The 18573-nt window shown below is 42.7% G+C and overlaps 1 protein-coding gene across 1 annotated transcript in view; it reads right to left on the bottom strand.

The window, feature by feature from the left end:
• Positions 1–525: 525 nt before the first annotated feature.
• TRIM72 (tripartite motif containing 72) overlaps positions 526–18573 on the bottom strand; it is a 123402-nt gene continuing 105354 nt past the window's right edge. The window contains exons 6-7 of the mRNA XM_078652454.1: positions 5036–5154; positions 526–1300 (exon numbers count right to left, since the gene is read on the bottom strand). Of these exons, the coding sequence (XP_078508580.1) occupies positions 738–1300; positions 5036–5154 (682 nt within the window). The 3' untranslated portion in view covers positions 526–737. The remainder of the gene's footprint in view (positions 1301–5035; positions 5155–18573) is intronic.

Here is an 18573-nt window from a genome sequence, read left to right on the forward strand (position 1 = left end):
GATCACCAGCCAACCAGAGAGCACGTTAAGAAGACCAATTTCAGATTTCACCAATGGTAAGTGGGGAGGCAAAGAGAAATACAATAGGTGGAGTTTAACTACTACTGCTAATTACTTAATGCCTCGTAGAGGCAGCTGCGCTGCCTATGCGAGACCTAAAAAGCAAAACAAAAAATAGACATTGGTTACTAAAATGTACCCTTTTAGAAGATTTAAATTTATGCCACTGAAAGCATGAAAAAAAATAGAAAGCTAATTGAAAAACTTCAAATAGGCTCAGAAAAATGACACCATAAACAGAGATTCTCCTGAGAAGAAGACAAAAGGAGCAATATGAGATGGCTATTGGAGCCTGGAGCTTTTAGAATTATCCATCAGGGGCAAAAGTGGCAGAATGACAAATTGGCATAAAGAAATCCTTATAAAGTGTTAGACAAGAAGTAATCGCCCTCAAAATGCTACATATCACATCGGACTGGAAAATGTGCAGACTCAATGCTAAATTAATAACACATCCACAACATCCATTTTTAAGATTACTTTTATTTGTGTACCTATAGGCAGATCTTAACATGGCTAAGCCAGAGACTGAAAAGAGAGTGACTAGAAAACATAGAGGTGGATGAAGGAAGTAAAGAGATAGGTAACATGAAAGAAATTAAATTGAGAAAAAGCAAAGATGAAGATAAGAAGAAAGGAAGAGAGAGCAGAAAAAAAGTAGAAAAAAGAGGTCTTCACTAATCCGAGGCTGGAACGAAGATCTTCAGGGGCTGGGTGTTTTTGCCCTTGTCATGCCAGCAAACATCAAAGAATGGGTACAGCTTTCCGGAGAACTTCTCATGAAACGTGTAGAGTGGGCGTAGGTTGTCCTCATCGTCAGCATTGTAGAAGGCCACCACTCCATCACTGAAGCTGAGATAGATGCCGATCTTCTCTGGCTTCTCTTCTACCCGCAGCTGTCGTGGCTCCTTCTGCTCTAGGTAGGCCTCATATACCTTACCGTCCTTGAACCCTATGAGCCAGAAACCGTTAGAGGGGCTGGCGTGCAGCTTGCCTTTACGGTTGGCTGTCTCCGAGATCACTCCCAGGCTCCAGCGGGGTTTATCAGCTACCACCACCTCCCAGTAGTGTTCACCGCTATCAAAGCTCTCCTTGGTCACCAGGCAGTTGGATTTATCAAAGCGACATGGCTCATCTGACACTTGCTGCTTGTGGTCTGTGCACTCCACAGACCGCCCGTCTTCTGAGACCACAAGGTGCTGCTGCGCTGTCTCGGGGTCTAAGGTCAAATTTTCCAGTGCTGAGAAAAAGAAAAGACATATTGAAATAAGTAGAGTTTCTGTAGCAGGCAAAGGCTCACACTTGTAGCTATTGTTGTTACAAGGATGCGGGGTGCGGTTAAGGGGTGGGGTTGTTAGGGACGTAGCTCTATCAGTAATGAAATGCTAAAGAAGTCTAACGCGCCTGGTTTTCAGAAGAGGGGTTTAGGAAGTGAGAACCTTTTTAGTACATATGCTATAAATTGGAAAAAATAACATAAAAAATAAATTGTATAGTTTCGCATCTAGAAATCATGAAGTGCACGCATACAGCAGCTCAACAACATAGGAAAGTCTGCTTTTATCACATTTCATTAACTTAAGCATTGTGAATCTGAAAAAAAAATTAGGGGCAGATTTACAAGCCCCATGCACCGACAGTGCATCGCGTTGCATGACGCACCGATAGCACAGCCAGACGCACCGGTGGCGCAGCCTTCTAAGAGATATTTACAAGCCCAGGTAAAGTCACCCTGCGTGACTTAACCTGTGCTTGTAAATATCCCCCCTGTTCACGTAACACTTTGCGTCTTACGGGCGGGACATGGGTGTTGCTGTGGGTGTTTCCACGCAACACCCATGTCCACTGATGTATTTCCAGATTTACGAGAAATCACAAACCTGGAAATGCGCCAGTTTGCTACGCCACCCTAGGGGTGGGGTAGCCAGGCACAACAAGGAGACAACAAGGAGAAATGTTTTCATTTCTCCTTGTTTTTTCCTCTTTCAATACGTGCTGCATTCTACAGCATGCATTGAAAGAGGAAAATGCCTGTAGGGATTGTTTTTGTGCAGGAAGGTGCCCCTTCCTGCTCAAAAACAATCTCCCCATGGCGCAGGCATCCTTGCACCATAGTGCAAGGGTGCCTGCGCCAGCGCATGGCAGCTGTTTGTGCGCCAGTGCAGGGGAGAGCACAGGAATGCGACATATCATTGTAGATATGTCACATTCCTGTGCTCTGATAGTGCCGCAGCATGGCGCACCCAAAGGGCATGTGGTGCAGCGCTGCAGCCCTTTCTTGTAGATCTTCCCCTTTGTGAATAGTTTAAACAGATATCAATTATGGAAATACGCACACGTAATGTCCATGCTATAACTTGCACCTGTTTTTGTGAAACAGGTCTTATCTCTTTTTCATTATATTTGTGAGCATTATACTCGCAATGGCAAGTGTACTCTTGGAAGCCATTTTGGAAACTATGGGAACCCAGTGGCAACTACAATACCCGAGAAAGATAACTTCCTGCGCAAGCACCCGTAGTCTCTGATACCTCACTAAACTGATACACGACTGGAACTTTTTCTGCATGCATCGAACTGAATTGGTGCTGGTTTTAGTGGACTACAGTTGATTATCCAACTACATAATCCAAGCACATGAGATGCCCCCTGCATAAAAATCATTTTGGGCTGTGCTCAAGACAACCACCAGCAAATGTTGAGCTTGAAATTTGCATCTAGAGAACTAGAGGCCTGATTTATAAAGGACTTTTGCAGCTGCAAAGGCTTTGATTCACAAAATCAAGAGCATGTACCACAACATACCATTTTGCAAAATGCATAGGCCCTTTTACGAGTCACAAAATGTTTTTTGACTTGTAAAAAAACTTTTGTGACCATTTCCAAATCACAAGTATGAGGGGCGTGAAAGGCATTTCCATCTCCTATTTATGAGTCAGACTGGTGTGTATCAATGGTTTGTCACTGCAATTGAAGTTACAAGCCATTGAACAGTTACCAGCCGCCAAGCTGGGATAGTAATTGACTGAAAACTTTGCCTTTGGGAATCACGACACTGGCATTGGTGGGGGGAGGAGGCAGAGGTTCAAAGAACACTACCTGCCCTCTCCAAGCCTTCTCAATGTCTTTCTAAACAGCCAACATTTTTTTAACCCTTTGCGTGCTGGTGACGGAACCATCCGTCACCAGCCACGGACGGGCTGTGCTAATGACGGAGTGGTTCCGTCACGGCCCAGCCGCCGCGCCTGCGCGGCATCAATTCCGCACCTGCGCTGAGCATTCTATTGAGCGGGCGGGGCCATGATGGAACCACTCCGTCACAAGCACACCGCGCCTGTGGCTCGTGACGGAGTGGTTCAGTCACGAGCATGGCGGCGCCGCGTGGCCCCCCCTACCCACTGCGCCGTGGCGGAATTACCGCTGCGGCCAAGGGGTTAACAACAGCACAGTGGATTGTATCAATTGCTTGTGGCCACAATTGAACTCTCAAACCATTGATCTGTTACTGACTCCAAGTTAGTGTGGTAACTGATTTGAAAAGGAGAAGGTCTCCCTTTGAGGAAGGTTTGCTCTTGGGAATCGTGATAGGTGGTTTCAGGAGAGCAGATGGTCATCCAGGGAACCAGTACTTGCTCGCCTCTCTGTTGTCTGAACACAACTATATTTTTTTAAGTAGCACCTGCCCCTCTAAGAGACATGGAGGCTTATTTACGTCACTTTTTCCCATATTAAAAGTGAGACACCAGCTGCGCAAGAGGCTTGTAAATAAGCCCCATGGGTTGCTTTTAAAAAATGTTGATATGTTGGGAATCAGAACGCAGGGACGGAGGTCTGCTGTCCCTCACAGGCCTCCTCCCTTGTGATCGTAGCCATGCAAAAAGGCTCACAAAATATGAATTGCCTCATTATTATTTATGAGCGAGGAGGTTTGGACCCTCAACAAATCTACATTTTGGGATGCAACTGATTAGTGCATCAGTTACATTGCAAAATGTTGAGCAGGGAGTAAATGTCAGTGCTCAATTTGCACCCCTTACGCAGTCTATACAATGATGCATCAGACCCTAAAAGTCCTTGTAACAGCACTAGTTTTTGTTTTGCAGACCAGCTGCTGTACACTGAAAAAAAGTTGTGTCTGAAACCCAAGTCTTTTGATATTGCTTTTAACTTCTTACTCAACTTTGACAGGTAATAATTGAAGTCAAAATTGGAACTGGATACAGCAATTGAGAAAAAATACCCATAAGGGACATATGTCAGGTTGTGCCTTTCGGTAGTTCTCCTTTATAAAGGGGAACATCAGAAATAATTATTCTTTAGGGCCAGAAGCATAGTTTTCCAGTATAGGTATAAAGTTAATTGCTCCAAAGAGTGGGTGTGTCAATCAGCTGTCATAGAACATATGCCAGCAGATTGAATTTAGTATTGTAGCAAACCACCAGCACAGCAGATATTCCTCAGTAATACGGTTTTTTTAGAGGCAGAACCTATATATTTGTGGTTTAACCAGCAATTTTTAGATAGGTGTATTCGAGGGTGGCACTGGGAAAGAAACATCCCTAGGTTTCATGCAGGTGTGACAGAAGGGGATTTCCCCACTGGATAATTAGTTCCATCTGGACAAAAAATTATGTGTTTTGCACATTTCTGCAAAATGTACTTAAGGGACTTGTCCAACCTTTGGACTAGCACAGGAGTTTGTTTAGAGGATGAAGCATTTGAATGGATATCTACAATTTGCAGATTTACTTGTGTGCTGTGAATTTTTATGATTTTATAGAAAGTTTGAAATTTACATAAATTGTTGGCAGAAGATTATGACTGGGAGATTTTAGACTTTCCTTCTCAAGTTATGGAGCAGGCCTCGTACTTGGTAGCTTGCACATGAATTGCTGTGGCCTCCCTAAAATCACTTTTGTTCTCTAATTCTCAGACAAAAACGCCTTCATCCAACCGTATGCTCTTAGATACTAACTTGGCATCAGAGAGCGGTACATCTTCCTCCACACCTGGAACTTGAACTCATCTGAAATAATTGGCAGCTGGATGTCGAGGCGCCCAAGAGGGGGTGATTCCCCCAGGACTTTATTCAACCTGCAAAAAAAGAAAATACTTCATCAGTGCAAAGATTCAGATACTGTTTTATTAGGATGCTGCTTTAAATTTTTTTTGCTTGTCAGCCATTTTCTCCCAATCACCTCAACTAAGAGAATCTTAAAACGAGTCCAAGCAGCACGTGTTTATGATAGTGACATTTGCATGTTCCTATGAACATGGGGCATATTTTACCTGACTAGATGAATTTCGCCCAAAAAGTCATATCTTCCCAATCCGAATATATGTTCAAACTCTTTTGCATAGAATTCTGCTTGGGTTTATTAGTTACATCTGTACATTTTCAAGAAAATATTGCATGCATATAAAGTAAATAGAAACTAAAGATTTATACATTTAAAAACATTAGGTTTCCTAGTATCATTGTAGTGATCAGTTGGCATAAAATGGTATAAATTAAAAGAAACGTGGGGACCAATTTAGAGTTTGGGGAACAGGGTACTCTGTCACCATTACAAGGGAGTACCCTCTTCACCAAACTCTTTGTCTGCATGACTGGTTTGAGGTGGGTGGACCTTCGGGTTTATGCTGAGGGAGAAAAATGTACTCCTTCAATGTAAAGGTTCCCCCATCGGGCCGAAAGAGTAGGAGCTGTTGGGATAAGCCATCCGACCATCCACCATATTTAGAATGAACGGTTCGATGGCATTCTTTTACTATCTATCATCGCCAGGTATATCCTGGTGGTGAGGGACAATAAAAATCAGAAAAATGCCCCCCACTACCACCATGGGAGAGATTTGCCGGAGATTGGGGCGGGGGAGGGGTGTTAGTTTTTTTATTTTATAAAAACAAACCCTGTTTTGGTAGTTTGTTTTTGAAAAAAAACTTTGGAACAGTTTGAAGCCATCTGTGATGTTTGACAGATCCATTCAAACTTGTCCTACATTGACAGAAACTGCAACTAAGACAGTTTCTGCCAATGTATAGAGATGTCCGTGGGCCAGTGAACATCTCCAAATCTGGCAGGTGGAATAAAGGCAGTATGGAAGACACAAAGTCCTCCACCACCCTGTCTACCTTTACTCTGCCCTCCAAACCCTAAATCAGGACCCTTCTATGTTTCTAAAATGTTTTCAAAGTTATAAAGGTAGTGCAGTTTTGAATGAGTTGGAAGTCAAATATAGAAACAATAAAATACAACTGAGGAATACCATTTTGTCAAAATACCTAATTTAAAACTATAAAACGATTTTAAAAAGGAGAGAACGTTTTTCAAACTATTTTATTTTCTATACTTGACTTGTACAAATTCTTTTTTTTAAAGTTACTATGCATTAGAATGTAAGTATGATCATTGTGAAAGTGTCACCATCATTGCATTAAAATAATCAATTGTATTTATTTATTTGCGTATTTTATTACATGGCAATTCTCATCCAACGGTAACTTTGGAGAACTAGAAAATACAGAACATAAGGGAGTAAAGCATATACAATAGGATAATGGGAATTTAGATGGCGTTAACATAGTTTGGAAGTAACAGAGAGAATATTAGAATAAAATACTAAGGCCTAACTACTTATTACTGTGGTTGGGTGAGGGCATAGGTGCTTGAACCAACCAGGACCAGCGTATGCCATACTTTGGACTTTAGATAAGATAACTAAAAGTTACAACTTCAGAAGGAGCTCTGCATGAGGGCTGTGAGTTAGTGCCTGTCGGGACCGGGACTCTGTCACTGATCTCCACAGTGTTAGGAACAACTCTAAAGGCTCTTTTGAACCATTTCTTGCTTTGGGAAAATGAGGTGCCGTGTCCCTCAAACATCAGAGACCATAGTTGAACTACAACTAACTGATGTGAAGTGTCGACTCGAAGAAGAACTAACCTCAGAAGTCATAAAGACCAATGTCCAATGGTCTGGACTGAAGATATGCCATACAGACCACTTGGAGGTAAGTGTGCCTTCTGAGATTGCTCTCCTGCCTTCCCATTGTTCCACTACAAGAAGCTCCTCCCTACTCGAGGGATGGTAGATGCAGCCATATGGTTTGTCCTGCTGCATCATAATGAGATACATGATTATTCAATTCTTCTAACTTAAGCACACATCATCATGTTGGGAGTCTCTTTCATCTGTTGGCAGCAGTTTGCACAGCGCACGGTGCACTTTACTTGCACGCCATCGCTTTAGTGGCATTAGGACCGGGACCACATTGCCCAGTAGTCTTCGCACCTGGTGGCGCCAACGTGCATTGTTCGCAGGAGGCGGAACTCATAAGCGGCCGTGGGCTTCCGCTGGGGGAACGAGCGTGGGCGAGCCCGGGACAAAGCCAGGCCCGTCTACGACTGGACAAGGCTGGGCTGTGCAGGTCCCTTGGCTCTACACCAGAAGGTCAGTGCAAAGGATCGCCCTCTAACCACATCTATTACTAGCTTCCTGACCACAGCAATGGAAGCGATAACAAGCTAAATTGAGTCCGTGGAGGAGAGACTGGGGGCTACACAAAGGGCACAACAAAGTGGTACATTGCCTGAGACAAATCCTGAGCTTGAGCACAATGCCGATGGTGACAGCCCAGGAAGTATTGATCAAGTTGTGGGGGCCCTAGCATCAAATTACTTCAACATAGGCAAGACTGTGGCCAATACGAGCAATATACAAAAGGTTTTTTTTTTAGATACTTTATGTCCCACTCCATCAAAACAAGCATTGGCATAGCCAATAGGTCTCGCCTTTGGGACCTTATGAATGTTTAGCCATGCAACAGTTGATGTTATTGCACCAAGGATATTGTGCTGGATAACTAAACACTTATAAGCAGGGCCGGATTGGGAACCGAAACCGGCCCTGACAAACTGATCGGCCAGCCCCCCTTAGGGGGACTCTCTGTGATCGGCTCCTGAGGGTTGACAGTTTTTTCCTGCGATTCAGGCATGGGTCTGTCTTTCTCGAGTTTACCGAACTGCTAAGTAGCGATTTCATGCCCTCACAAAGAGTATTGTGCATACCTTTGGACAGGTGATAGCACACTCTCTGGTACTAGGAGCCTCAGGGCCCCCCTCTTTTCCCTTGACTCAGCCCCTCATTTAGAGTGGATTTCTGGTGCCCCATTCAACTCCTATCACACGTCCTAGTCCTAAGGAAGACCCCATAGTAAGGTGGAACTCAACCTACGCTATCCGGGGGTCGAAACGTCGACTTTTGTACTTTTACCTACCCAAGAACAACAGATTATTGTTACTGTGTTTTATCATATGGGCACGGTTAACAATTGTTTTTGATGTGACTAAATGATATGCCTCTGTGATGTCATATATTTTTTTTGTGACCACACTGAACCCGTGAAACTATCTACACAACCTTAATCCTCACAAAACCACTTACCTTCCCCACTTCTCCCCCCTTTTTCTTCGGGCACATTGTTTATACCCAATGAACAGATTTTGCATATATGTGCTTTGATGAGGATGTGAATAAATAACATCTCTCACAAATTCAATGTGTAATTGTTTTCGTCTGTAATAATACAAAGGATTCTTTGTGTTCTCTGTAGTGTACATACTGGGACCACTTTCCCTGTAACCCTGTAACCCCTTAGGGGGAGCGGCAGAGCTGTTTGTTAGGGCCGGTTACGGTCGTTTTTTGTTACAGGGGGCGATATTGCCAACCCCGGTCACAGAAATGGCCTGCAGGGGTCCAAAACCAGCCCCCACCATGGCGGCCCACCGGGTAAATACCCGGTGCCCGCCATGGCCAGTCCGGCCCTGCTTATAAGGTCCCAAAGGCGAGACCTATTGGCTATGCCGATGCTTGTTAGTACAGTGGTGGAACGCACTGCTGTGCGCGTCCAGAAGAGTATTAACCATAAAAATATCTGAGTTCATGCGCCCTACTTCCGACCCGCAGCATCACAGAGGTCTTGTGCACTTGGAAAGCTTTAACTACTGAAATATTTCCTGCAAGTCGCTTAATTCACACACCTGCATCAAGGCCACACACAGGAAGTGAACGGGATGTATTTCACATGTGCAAAAAAGCAATAAGAATGCATGCATACAAGGTTCAAGAACTTTTTACCAAGTGTACGTCAAACTTAGGTAAAATAACAAAAGCTAGAATTTTTGAATGCACAAAATATGTGTTAGTCCAAAGCGCCCGTGCGCACTAAATTTCACTTGTCAATAAATAACTGAAAGATGTCTCAAAGGAGCAGGTATGCCTTATATTGTAATTGTACACTTGGTGGGCACGCTTACTAGTGATTCACAAATATTCATCAATATGTTTTACGTGATTGATTTAACGGAAGTAGTGAAGAGCGCATCGGAAAACACACTAAATCGTGCGTGCGAAAGACAGGATGGACTAAAAAATTCATAATAAAAAGAAAACATTTTTAGAAAAAAAGACAAACGAACAACGGTAAGATTTTCAAGTCTGCAATATCGAGGCGAGCAGTCTTCTGCATAGGGGTGAGTATGCGGGGTTAGCACTCATGTGCATGTTTTGTGGGAGTACTCTTGTGTTAAGCATTCTAACACAGGCTTCTAAAAATTATCCCCTTGCATCCATAGACGATGCACAGGACAGGTGAGGCCCGTAAGGGCCTTCCGGTGAGTGATGCCACAATACATCTTAAGACCCCAGCAGGCAGACATCAAACAAGGTAATATCCTAGGGTGCCTCCTGTTTGTGATTGTGAGTGACGAAGGACTGGGGGGAGACAGCTATTTTATTGCCACAATAGATGGCCTCTTTAAGGACACACCCGGCTCTCATTTATTCTGTGGTGGACAAAAAGACAGAACGCAAAGGCAACTGACACGGCCTGCATCCCGGATGAGCCCTCCCGCTCCTATCCTGTTACAAATACAAGGATCAAGGTGTGTACGGAGAAGACGGGTAGGGGTGGATCAGACACACACAGCGTTTCCCTTGCGGGAGCGAGCAGGGCCACCATCTGTTTTCAAGATAATTACAACCAGATGGCGCCGATGCTCGCTCCCACAAGGGAAACGCCAAACATGCACGTGTTGCAATAGAAAGCAATGCAAAACGTGCGCGGTTTTAGCCAAAATGCTGATTGATTCCAAAAGGTCCCCTCCTATCCAGTGCATGAGCGCTGCGTAGGCAAGACCTAAAAACCTAAGGCATGTAGCAAGGCCAAGAAAGATGCACTGCCCCCAGCCACACAAAAGAAAACTCAAGTACCCCTCACAAGGAGAGCATTAAGGGCTCTGGTTCTAGACACTGTCCTGGGCTCTGACAACATCGGGCCCACGGGAGAGCCTGAGCCACTTATACAGCTCACCAGTGCGCTGGAGGTACACATGAAGTCACTCCTTTAACCATTTTTGGGAGTGCTGAACAGCATCAATACATCTTTAAAAATATTAATTGGCTCCAGCCTGTCGAAGCTGACCTCTGGTCCAGGTACTGCTATGAACTCTACCACTAACCTAAATCAGGACATACCCAAAGTAATGTCTTCCTACATGGCACCACCAGTTACAGACTGTTCCATCAATACCCCTCAGACTGTATTGCAACTCGCTATGCCACAAACAGCTGAAGTTAAAATTTTGGGTAATGGTCGGACAGCTATAGCTCCCAGGCAAAGGGAGTCTGGAGGGTTTAACCACGCAGATAGACAACCCAATGCATGCATAGGTGGCAATCAAAAGGACGTTAAAAGAACACTCCTTTTCCCACCCGATGTTACCCCGTATGTCATCGTTCTCAAAAATCTTCCATCCTTGCCAACTAATAAGGAAGAGGACTGGAAGCAGCTCAAAAATAAAACTGTTCACTGGTTGGCAAAAGTCACGGACTGGTCACATAGTAATGAATTGTATCACAGTATAAATAATGTTGAACGGGTCTCTTGGGTGGGCGCACAGCCAAAGACAGAAACAGGCGATTGTATTGTTGTCAACTGTAGGGACAGGTCCCTAGTGCACTGGCTCATGGATAGCAGTATTACTGGGATACTTTTATTAACTGCTAGCAAATAGAGGTCCTGGGTTTGAATATTCATCTCCTGCTTTTGTCATCCCAACTTTTAATCGCTTTTCTCCTTTAGATTATGTGGACTGACTGTACTCATCGGCCTTAAATTTGTCTGGAGCTAAGTGTAGCTCACCCCAGACATTGCCTAATATCAAGGTGCCCACGTTGGTCCACATACCCTCTTCAAAGACTGTGATATGCAGTGTTCATTTCCTTTATTATGTAGGGAACTTTTCTACACTTCCTAATGACAAATCACAAGGTGAGCTATCTTATGTCCATGCTCGTGGAGTGGACAACTTTACTTCTTCCACTATGTTCATCCTAGCTAGTACTATCCCCCACGTACCATTAGAGAGTATTTTATCTCCCCTTAATGCAATATTGTGTGGAGAGCTGGAGCTTCCCGTGGCATCAATTGATAAGGTGCCCAAAGAGGGCCAATGTCCACTTTTGCCATCTGTGGCTGAGGGGCCCATTTGTCACAATAATATGGCCACTTACGGAAGTCTTTTTTGGAACATTGCTGGCTTGTTGCATAAACTCGAAATTAAAGAATGGGTGGCCATTATTAAAAATATAGTATAGTATGCCTACAGGAAACATGGACGCGAGATATTGTACACATAAATGTTTTTTTTTCCATTCACACACCAGCTACTGTTTCCTTAGGTGGTCACGCAAAAAGAGGATTATTGACCCTGGTTTCAATGACTTTGCATGCCAGATTAGGAAAGATTAAGACTGACTCACCGCATTTTCAGATAATTAATATCTCCCTTAGGAAAGATTTGACACTGGTTCTTGTAAATTTCTATCACAATAATTTTAATGCTACAAGCATAAGTATTGCCCAAGAATTGGAAAATGCACTGTCTAGCCACATAGAAGAGATAAATATGGATTTTATAGTGCTTTGGGGAAGCGATTTCAATTGCAAATTATGTCCCCTTTCAAAACAGGCAGCGTGTCACCTAGTAGCTGGGGTCTGAGACAGCAGTTGTCATTTTAATCACAATTCCTGTGGGAACATTTTTAACGCACTAATATCAAAATTCTCTCTTTACCTTACTGTAGATCTTATAAATTCAGCAGGCATTGACCTAGTAAAATATATTGGGAGAGGCCAAGGCACTTTAAGTGATTTTATTGCCTTTTCCGAGTATTTTAAACCTCACTCCTTGATTTTACCATTCATGAACTTTGTTACAGTGATCACTACCCTTTATCATTGGAGTTGGTGACCCAATCTCCCAATTGAATTGCATCCGCTAGATCAGGCCCACTAACCTATGTCAGGAATAAGGGGTTATTACAGAAGTGGTCTACTATAAACCCTGACCTGCTTTTACATCAAATTATAACAACTAATTTGACTCAAGTACTAGACTGTTGGGAAGATAATATAAATCCCTTAGTCATGGTAAGATCGTTCGTGGCAATAACAGAGACTATAAATGTCGCATTAACTAGGAAAACTAAGTCTAGGCCACAAAAGGTGGGTCAATAGTGACTGCACATTTTTCCATATTATATTAATAAAGACATTGAAAATAAAACCCCGAAACATATCCGAGATAAGGCAGTCACGCCTTGAATATAAACAGGTGTTAGAAAAACAGAAGCTAGAAATTAGACACAAAGCTTGGGAACAACTCCAAGTAGACTGCCAGAGTAGAGATTCCAAACTTTTCTGGCAAACTGTTAACCAGGATTATTTCAATGGCACCAACAGTGGCAAAATTGACGTGGGAATCATGCCTGAGACATGGGTCGAACACTTCTCAGGACTTTAGAAAATTGGTAATGATCCTGATTTTAACAATAATATCAAATATGTGGCATCAACCCAGGCACCCCCAACATTAGATGAGGTGGACAGGGCCCTAAGTCAGACTGTGAGGAATGAGGCCTCTAGCCCGGATGGTATCCATGCGGATCTATTTTTAACTAATATTCCCCTGTGGCTCCCGCTGCTAACAAACATCTTAAGTTTCTATGTAGCTCTGGGACACCCTAACTTCTGGAGATCCCTGACAATTGTCCCTATCTTCAAAAAAGGTGACAGGGTGGACCCCAAATGTTATCGGCCGATATCTTTAATTGACTCCACTTGTAAGATCATGGGTAGAGTAATTTTAGAAAGGCTGCAGGCCTGGGTGCCGGACAACGGAAATTTTCGGACATTCAATACGGCTTCAGGAGAGGCTTGGGCACGGTAGAGCAATGCCTCAACCTAAACCTGTTTTTTCTTAAAACAACAAGGGAACCCAAAGAAGTCGGCAAGGGACCTTGGGAGTCAATATTATTAAGGCAACAGTGGTCCCTTACCAAATAATAATGCTTAATCAATAAATATAGACAAAGTCGTTGCTATATTTGAAAGCGACATGCCCAGCCGGGCAGAGGTCTTGATATTTACTTTTCAGTCAATGTAAAACATGAATAACACACAATATACAAGACAGGGCACAAGCCTGTACCCAGTCAATCACACAAGAAATATCAGGACAGGGAACAATTAAATGAAACAAGCAAAAGGGCTTAGGCAAGAGCTTAACGTTCTGTAAACTTGTTAATCGCACAGTTTTGATGATAAAACAGAACAATATTGACACCTTCACACTTTTAAAGGGCAAATAAATCATTCCATGTGTGTAAGGTGCTCATAGTTGTCGACGGCATTTCGATCCGTTAAACACATTCTACGGATCTCATCAGGACATTTAATGTATACCTAATAGTAAAGCAGCCTCTTTTGCCAAGGTTTGGTCAGTCAAAGAACGTCAGGCGGACCACAATCGGGAATATAGGGACGTTCAAGATAGTCCGGTACGATAACCGGTAGTAAGGATGCAATACCCGCGATTGAGCAGTACTGCATCCTTACTACCAGTTATCGTACCGGATTATCTTGAACGTCCCTATAATTCCCGATTGTGGTCCGCCTGATGTTCTTTGACTGACCAAACCTTGGCAAATGAGGCTGCTTTACTAATAGGCATACATTAAATGTCCTGATGGGATCCGTAGAATGTGTTAAACGGATCGAAACGCCGTCGACAACTATGAGCACCTTACACACATGGAATGATTTATTTGCCCTTTAAAAGTGTGAAGGTGTTAATATTGTTCTGTTTTATAATCAAAACTGTGCGATTAACAAGTTTACAGGACGTTAAGCTCTTACCTAAGCCCTTTTGTTTGTTCCATTTAATTGTTCCCTTTCCTGATATTTCTTGTGTGATTGACTGGGTACAGGCTTGTGCCCTGTCTTGTATATTGTGTGTTATTCATGTTTTACATTGACTGAAAAGTAAATATCAAGACCTCTGCCCGGCTGGGCATGTCGCTTTCAAATATAGCAACGACTTTGTCTATATTTATTGATTACGCATTATTATTTGTAAGGGACCACTGTTGCCTCAACCTGCACCTGGTCATAGGCAGATACACCTTAGCCAAGCCTGGATCCGTTTATTTAGAGTTCATGGACTTGACGTCAGCCTTCGACTGGGTGCAGAGAGGGAAGCTCTGGGAGAAGTTGTTAGAAATGGGCATCGAACTGACCATTGTGCATTTTTGTAGCTGCTATGCAAAGGGATGTCACGGGGGGAGTTCGCTATGGAGCAGGCGCTCCAATTGACATGAACAGCGGGGTATGCCAGGGTTGTGTTCTTGCCCCACTTTTATTTTGTCGGTATATAAATGTTTTAGAAAGCCACATTAAAAATGGAAATGTGGATGCTCCCCAGATAGGCCGTAGGTTGTTACCGGCATTATTATATGCAGATGATTGTGTTTTAATGTCTAGAACTGGGGTGGGGCTGCAAAGGCTTTTAACTAGTTTTAATAATTTTATGAATGACCTTGGCCTGAAGCCTAACGTAGCGATATCCCATTTTATGGTGGTGGGTAAATCTCCCACAATTTTAAAGACGTGTTTTATAAATAATGAGAAATTGCTTTATGTGCCCACCTTTTCCCATTTAGGTATTCTCTTCGATTCTAAAAGCACATGGCTTCACTTAGTAGAGGCAAGGATCAGGGGCTTTAATCAAAATCTGGAGGCCATTTTCAGATTCATCAAAAAACTAGGCTCCCGTCCCATCAAAACAATAATTTAAATGTATAAAGCCCAAATGTGTGCTGTTACTTTGTATGGCTCTGGAGTCTGTTTTTTTTTGTAATATTGCAGGCCAATCAGCAACAAGAGAGAATGGGAATCTAAGGACCACTCCCAATTCAAATAATCAAAACAAAAAAAAGAGTGTGCCATCTTAGGAGAAGAACAAGCATGGAGAACAACACTTGATTCATTAGAAAGCCCTCACTCACCTACCTAGTTGGTGACGTGCTTCATCATCGGGCCCCACCAGGAAGGCCGAGAGCCTCCTCGGTGTGCTTCAATGCCAGAATTACTGCGGAGCGGTACCTGATGTGGCCCTCAATAACCAGACCCCGTCAATATTGCAGGCCTACAGAAAGCTGAGAATATGTTTCTGAAACGTCTGTTATCTATCGCAAAGAGCACTGCTGCCACTATTTGTCATAGTGAACTTGGCATGATCCCCTTGTCCTTCCGTATACAATTGGCCCCTCTATTACTGTGGGTCAACATATGGGTACAGGAAGAAGCAAGCCTGAACTGCGCTGTTAATACAGATTGCTTAAAATTGGAGTGGGTGAATAAAATCCCCTGGATTTCTTATGTTAAAGCGCAATTGGAGACTTTGGGATTGTCAGATTGTTTTGACAATCCCAGAAATATTGCCAAAATATCAAGGGCTCAGTTGAAAAGACAATTTCTAGCTCACTCCTTTTCGACACGAGGTTCTCGGGAGATGACAAACAAGAAGGTTGTTGACCACTCACTCCTAGTTTGTTCCCCAATCACCGAGCCTTATCTCTCTTTTTAATTTTAGTCACACTAAACTGTACTATCTTATTAGGTTCAGGCTGGGCATCTCTCATCTTCTGATCTTATACCCTCGTAACGTATATTCTGACGCCTAATTGGACCCATGCCCATGCGACTCTGAATCGGCCCAGAGTACGCAGCATTTCATGTTCTTCTGCAAACTTTATATTAATCCAAGACGTGCTTTTTTAAAACCACTCTTAAAATTCCTAAATATAAGAAAATGTCATGCCTCTTTGTACTATCTTCAGCTTTTAAAAGATTAATTTATTTGCCTAATGGTTTATAAATTTATTTCTTCTGCAGTTCGGCTCAGGAACATTGTTAGAAAATGACCTCCATATATGTTACTATAATTCGTGTTTAAGACCTAAGATCCCATAGCATGGGATCAACTCCCACAGTTCTTAATGATGTGAACTGAAACTGTTGCTGATAATTGCCATCTTTAGCCCAAACACTGTCATGGTTATTTTGTAGCATTTACTTGTTTTTTGACATCTGGACATTTGTAAATTGTTCCTTACTACATATGGAATTTTCACTTGATGTTTGTATTTTATTAATATCTTTGTATTTTTAATCAGAAATGTTTTTTTCCGTTTTATGATGCATTCTTTTATGGCTGGTATACAGCCGAATAAAGATTTCTGACTGACTGACTGAGTCTAGAAAAAAACATAGAAAAGAATGTTGCCAAATGCTCACAGATGTACCACCAGGCCTCACGTGTGCATATTCTAATTTTGCACTGTTGCATTCTGCAACTTCCAAACCACATTTGAGACTGTCTCTAGAGAACGTCAGAAGCCATGTGAAAAGCTATCAAATGTAGGCATCACCAACAAGGCCACACAGCAGGTCTTCTGCTAAAGACAAAAACAGAGACCCACAAATTTGATAATACTAAAAAAACATTCCTTACAAACCCAGCGGTATTACATGACACCGTTTTTGCCTTATGATCAATAACATTAGGCTAATAGATGTTTTTCCACCTTATTGTTTAATGCCCATGGCCCTTAACATGTTTACCCTTCTCAGTTAGACATAAATGCAAGTGCCATGCCATGTAATGATTCTGGTACCTTTCAATCTCATCTTCGCCACAGTACCCAGCAACCCTTGCAGCATCATTGGCCCATAAGCGTATTGACTAACATTGCAATGTATTGTCCCTAGCAGGAAGTGAACCATTCTTAGAACTTGTATACCAGTCTCAGAAATGACCTCCCTAACTTTGGTTTTTCTGACCCCCCCCCCCCCCCTTTTCAACACACCTACTCAGAAGCATAATAGGCTTCCAAGTATCTCTGTTGATCTGGAGATTGGTGGGGATTCAAGATCACCGCCCCACCAACTTGTATTAGGGCCCAATGAATGAATATCTAATTAGGCTGACCAGAAGGTCATGGGTCCGTGGGGTGTTGATTATGACGCTTGCGGGAACAGGAACGTGTTTGGTCTTATATCTCCTCATATGTCGGTGAACAGTAATTTAGATTTGTGTTTTTCTTTATTTGTCAGCGCATCTTAGAGTTTGGCAGATGCAGAACATGAGAAACTAACTGCACAGAGGGAGGAGAGGCCAAATTATAGAGCCCACAACAGTTCAGTCACCCAATATACTATGGTCATTTAAAAAAATGGTTAGGCTCTGATTAAGTGAGGGTCACCATGGGTGCTTCAGATCTTTAGGGTGTCTAGATCATACAGATTCTTACAGCTGTTTTTGTTAGTTATATATATATATATTATATATTTTTATATTTATATATATATATTTTTTTTTTTTGCAACTCCTCAACCACACTAGGTGGCATACTGTATCTTAGCGGTTGCTCCTTCATCAGCACCAACCAACAAAGGTGCATGACCGTTTTTTCCGAGCTCTTGGAATCATTTGTTTATGAAAGGAAAGGGGGTCTCACAAGGAAAGGGGGGAGGGGGCTCACGTTGAAAGGCTAAAATTGCAATGATAGGTAAAAAAACAAAAACTGTTTTATTAGTATGCGCTTGCTATCCTATCTTGTGCAACGTTAAAAACAACTGAGGAGTGGGTGAGAAATAGATAATACCCTTCCTCGTTAACCTGCTAAGGTCAAAGGGGCATATTACCAAGCAATAGCGATAATTATCGCTATTGCTTGGTTAGAGACAAAAATGTATCGCCGACCTGCGGCGATTTTTATCGCAGATAAACCTTGGGATTACCAAGGTTTATCGCAAATGCAATAAAAATCGGCCGCAATGCATGAATATCGCTGAAAAGTCTGCGATATTCAGGCATTACCGAGCTAATGCTCTTAGCCATGTTATCCACCTCCCATTGGATAACATGGCTAAGAACTGCTCAGGGCAGGTGTTAGCTTTTGGAGATATTCGCGCTTAGCGCGAATATCTCCAAAAGTTGGTAATAGGGGATAGCGATGTTAGCGACTGTTTCCAGTCGCTAACATCTTGGCACGCCCACTTTGCATGTCATTAGTGATAAATTTCTCTGACATGCAAAGTGGGGCCC

Source organism: Lissotriton helveticus, chromosome 7 (genome assembly GCF_964261635.1).
Source record: "Lissotriton helveticus chromosome 7, aLisHel1.1, whole genome shotgun sequence".
In the NCBI taxonomy this organism is placed as follows: domain Eukaryota; kingdom Metazoa; phylum Chordata; class Amphibia; order Caudata; family Salamandridae; genus Lissotriton; species Lissotriton helveticus.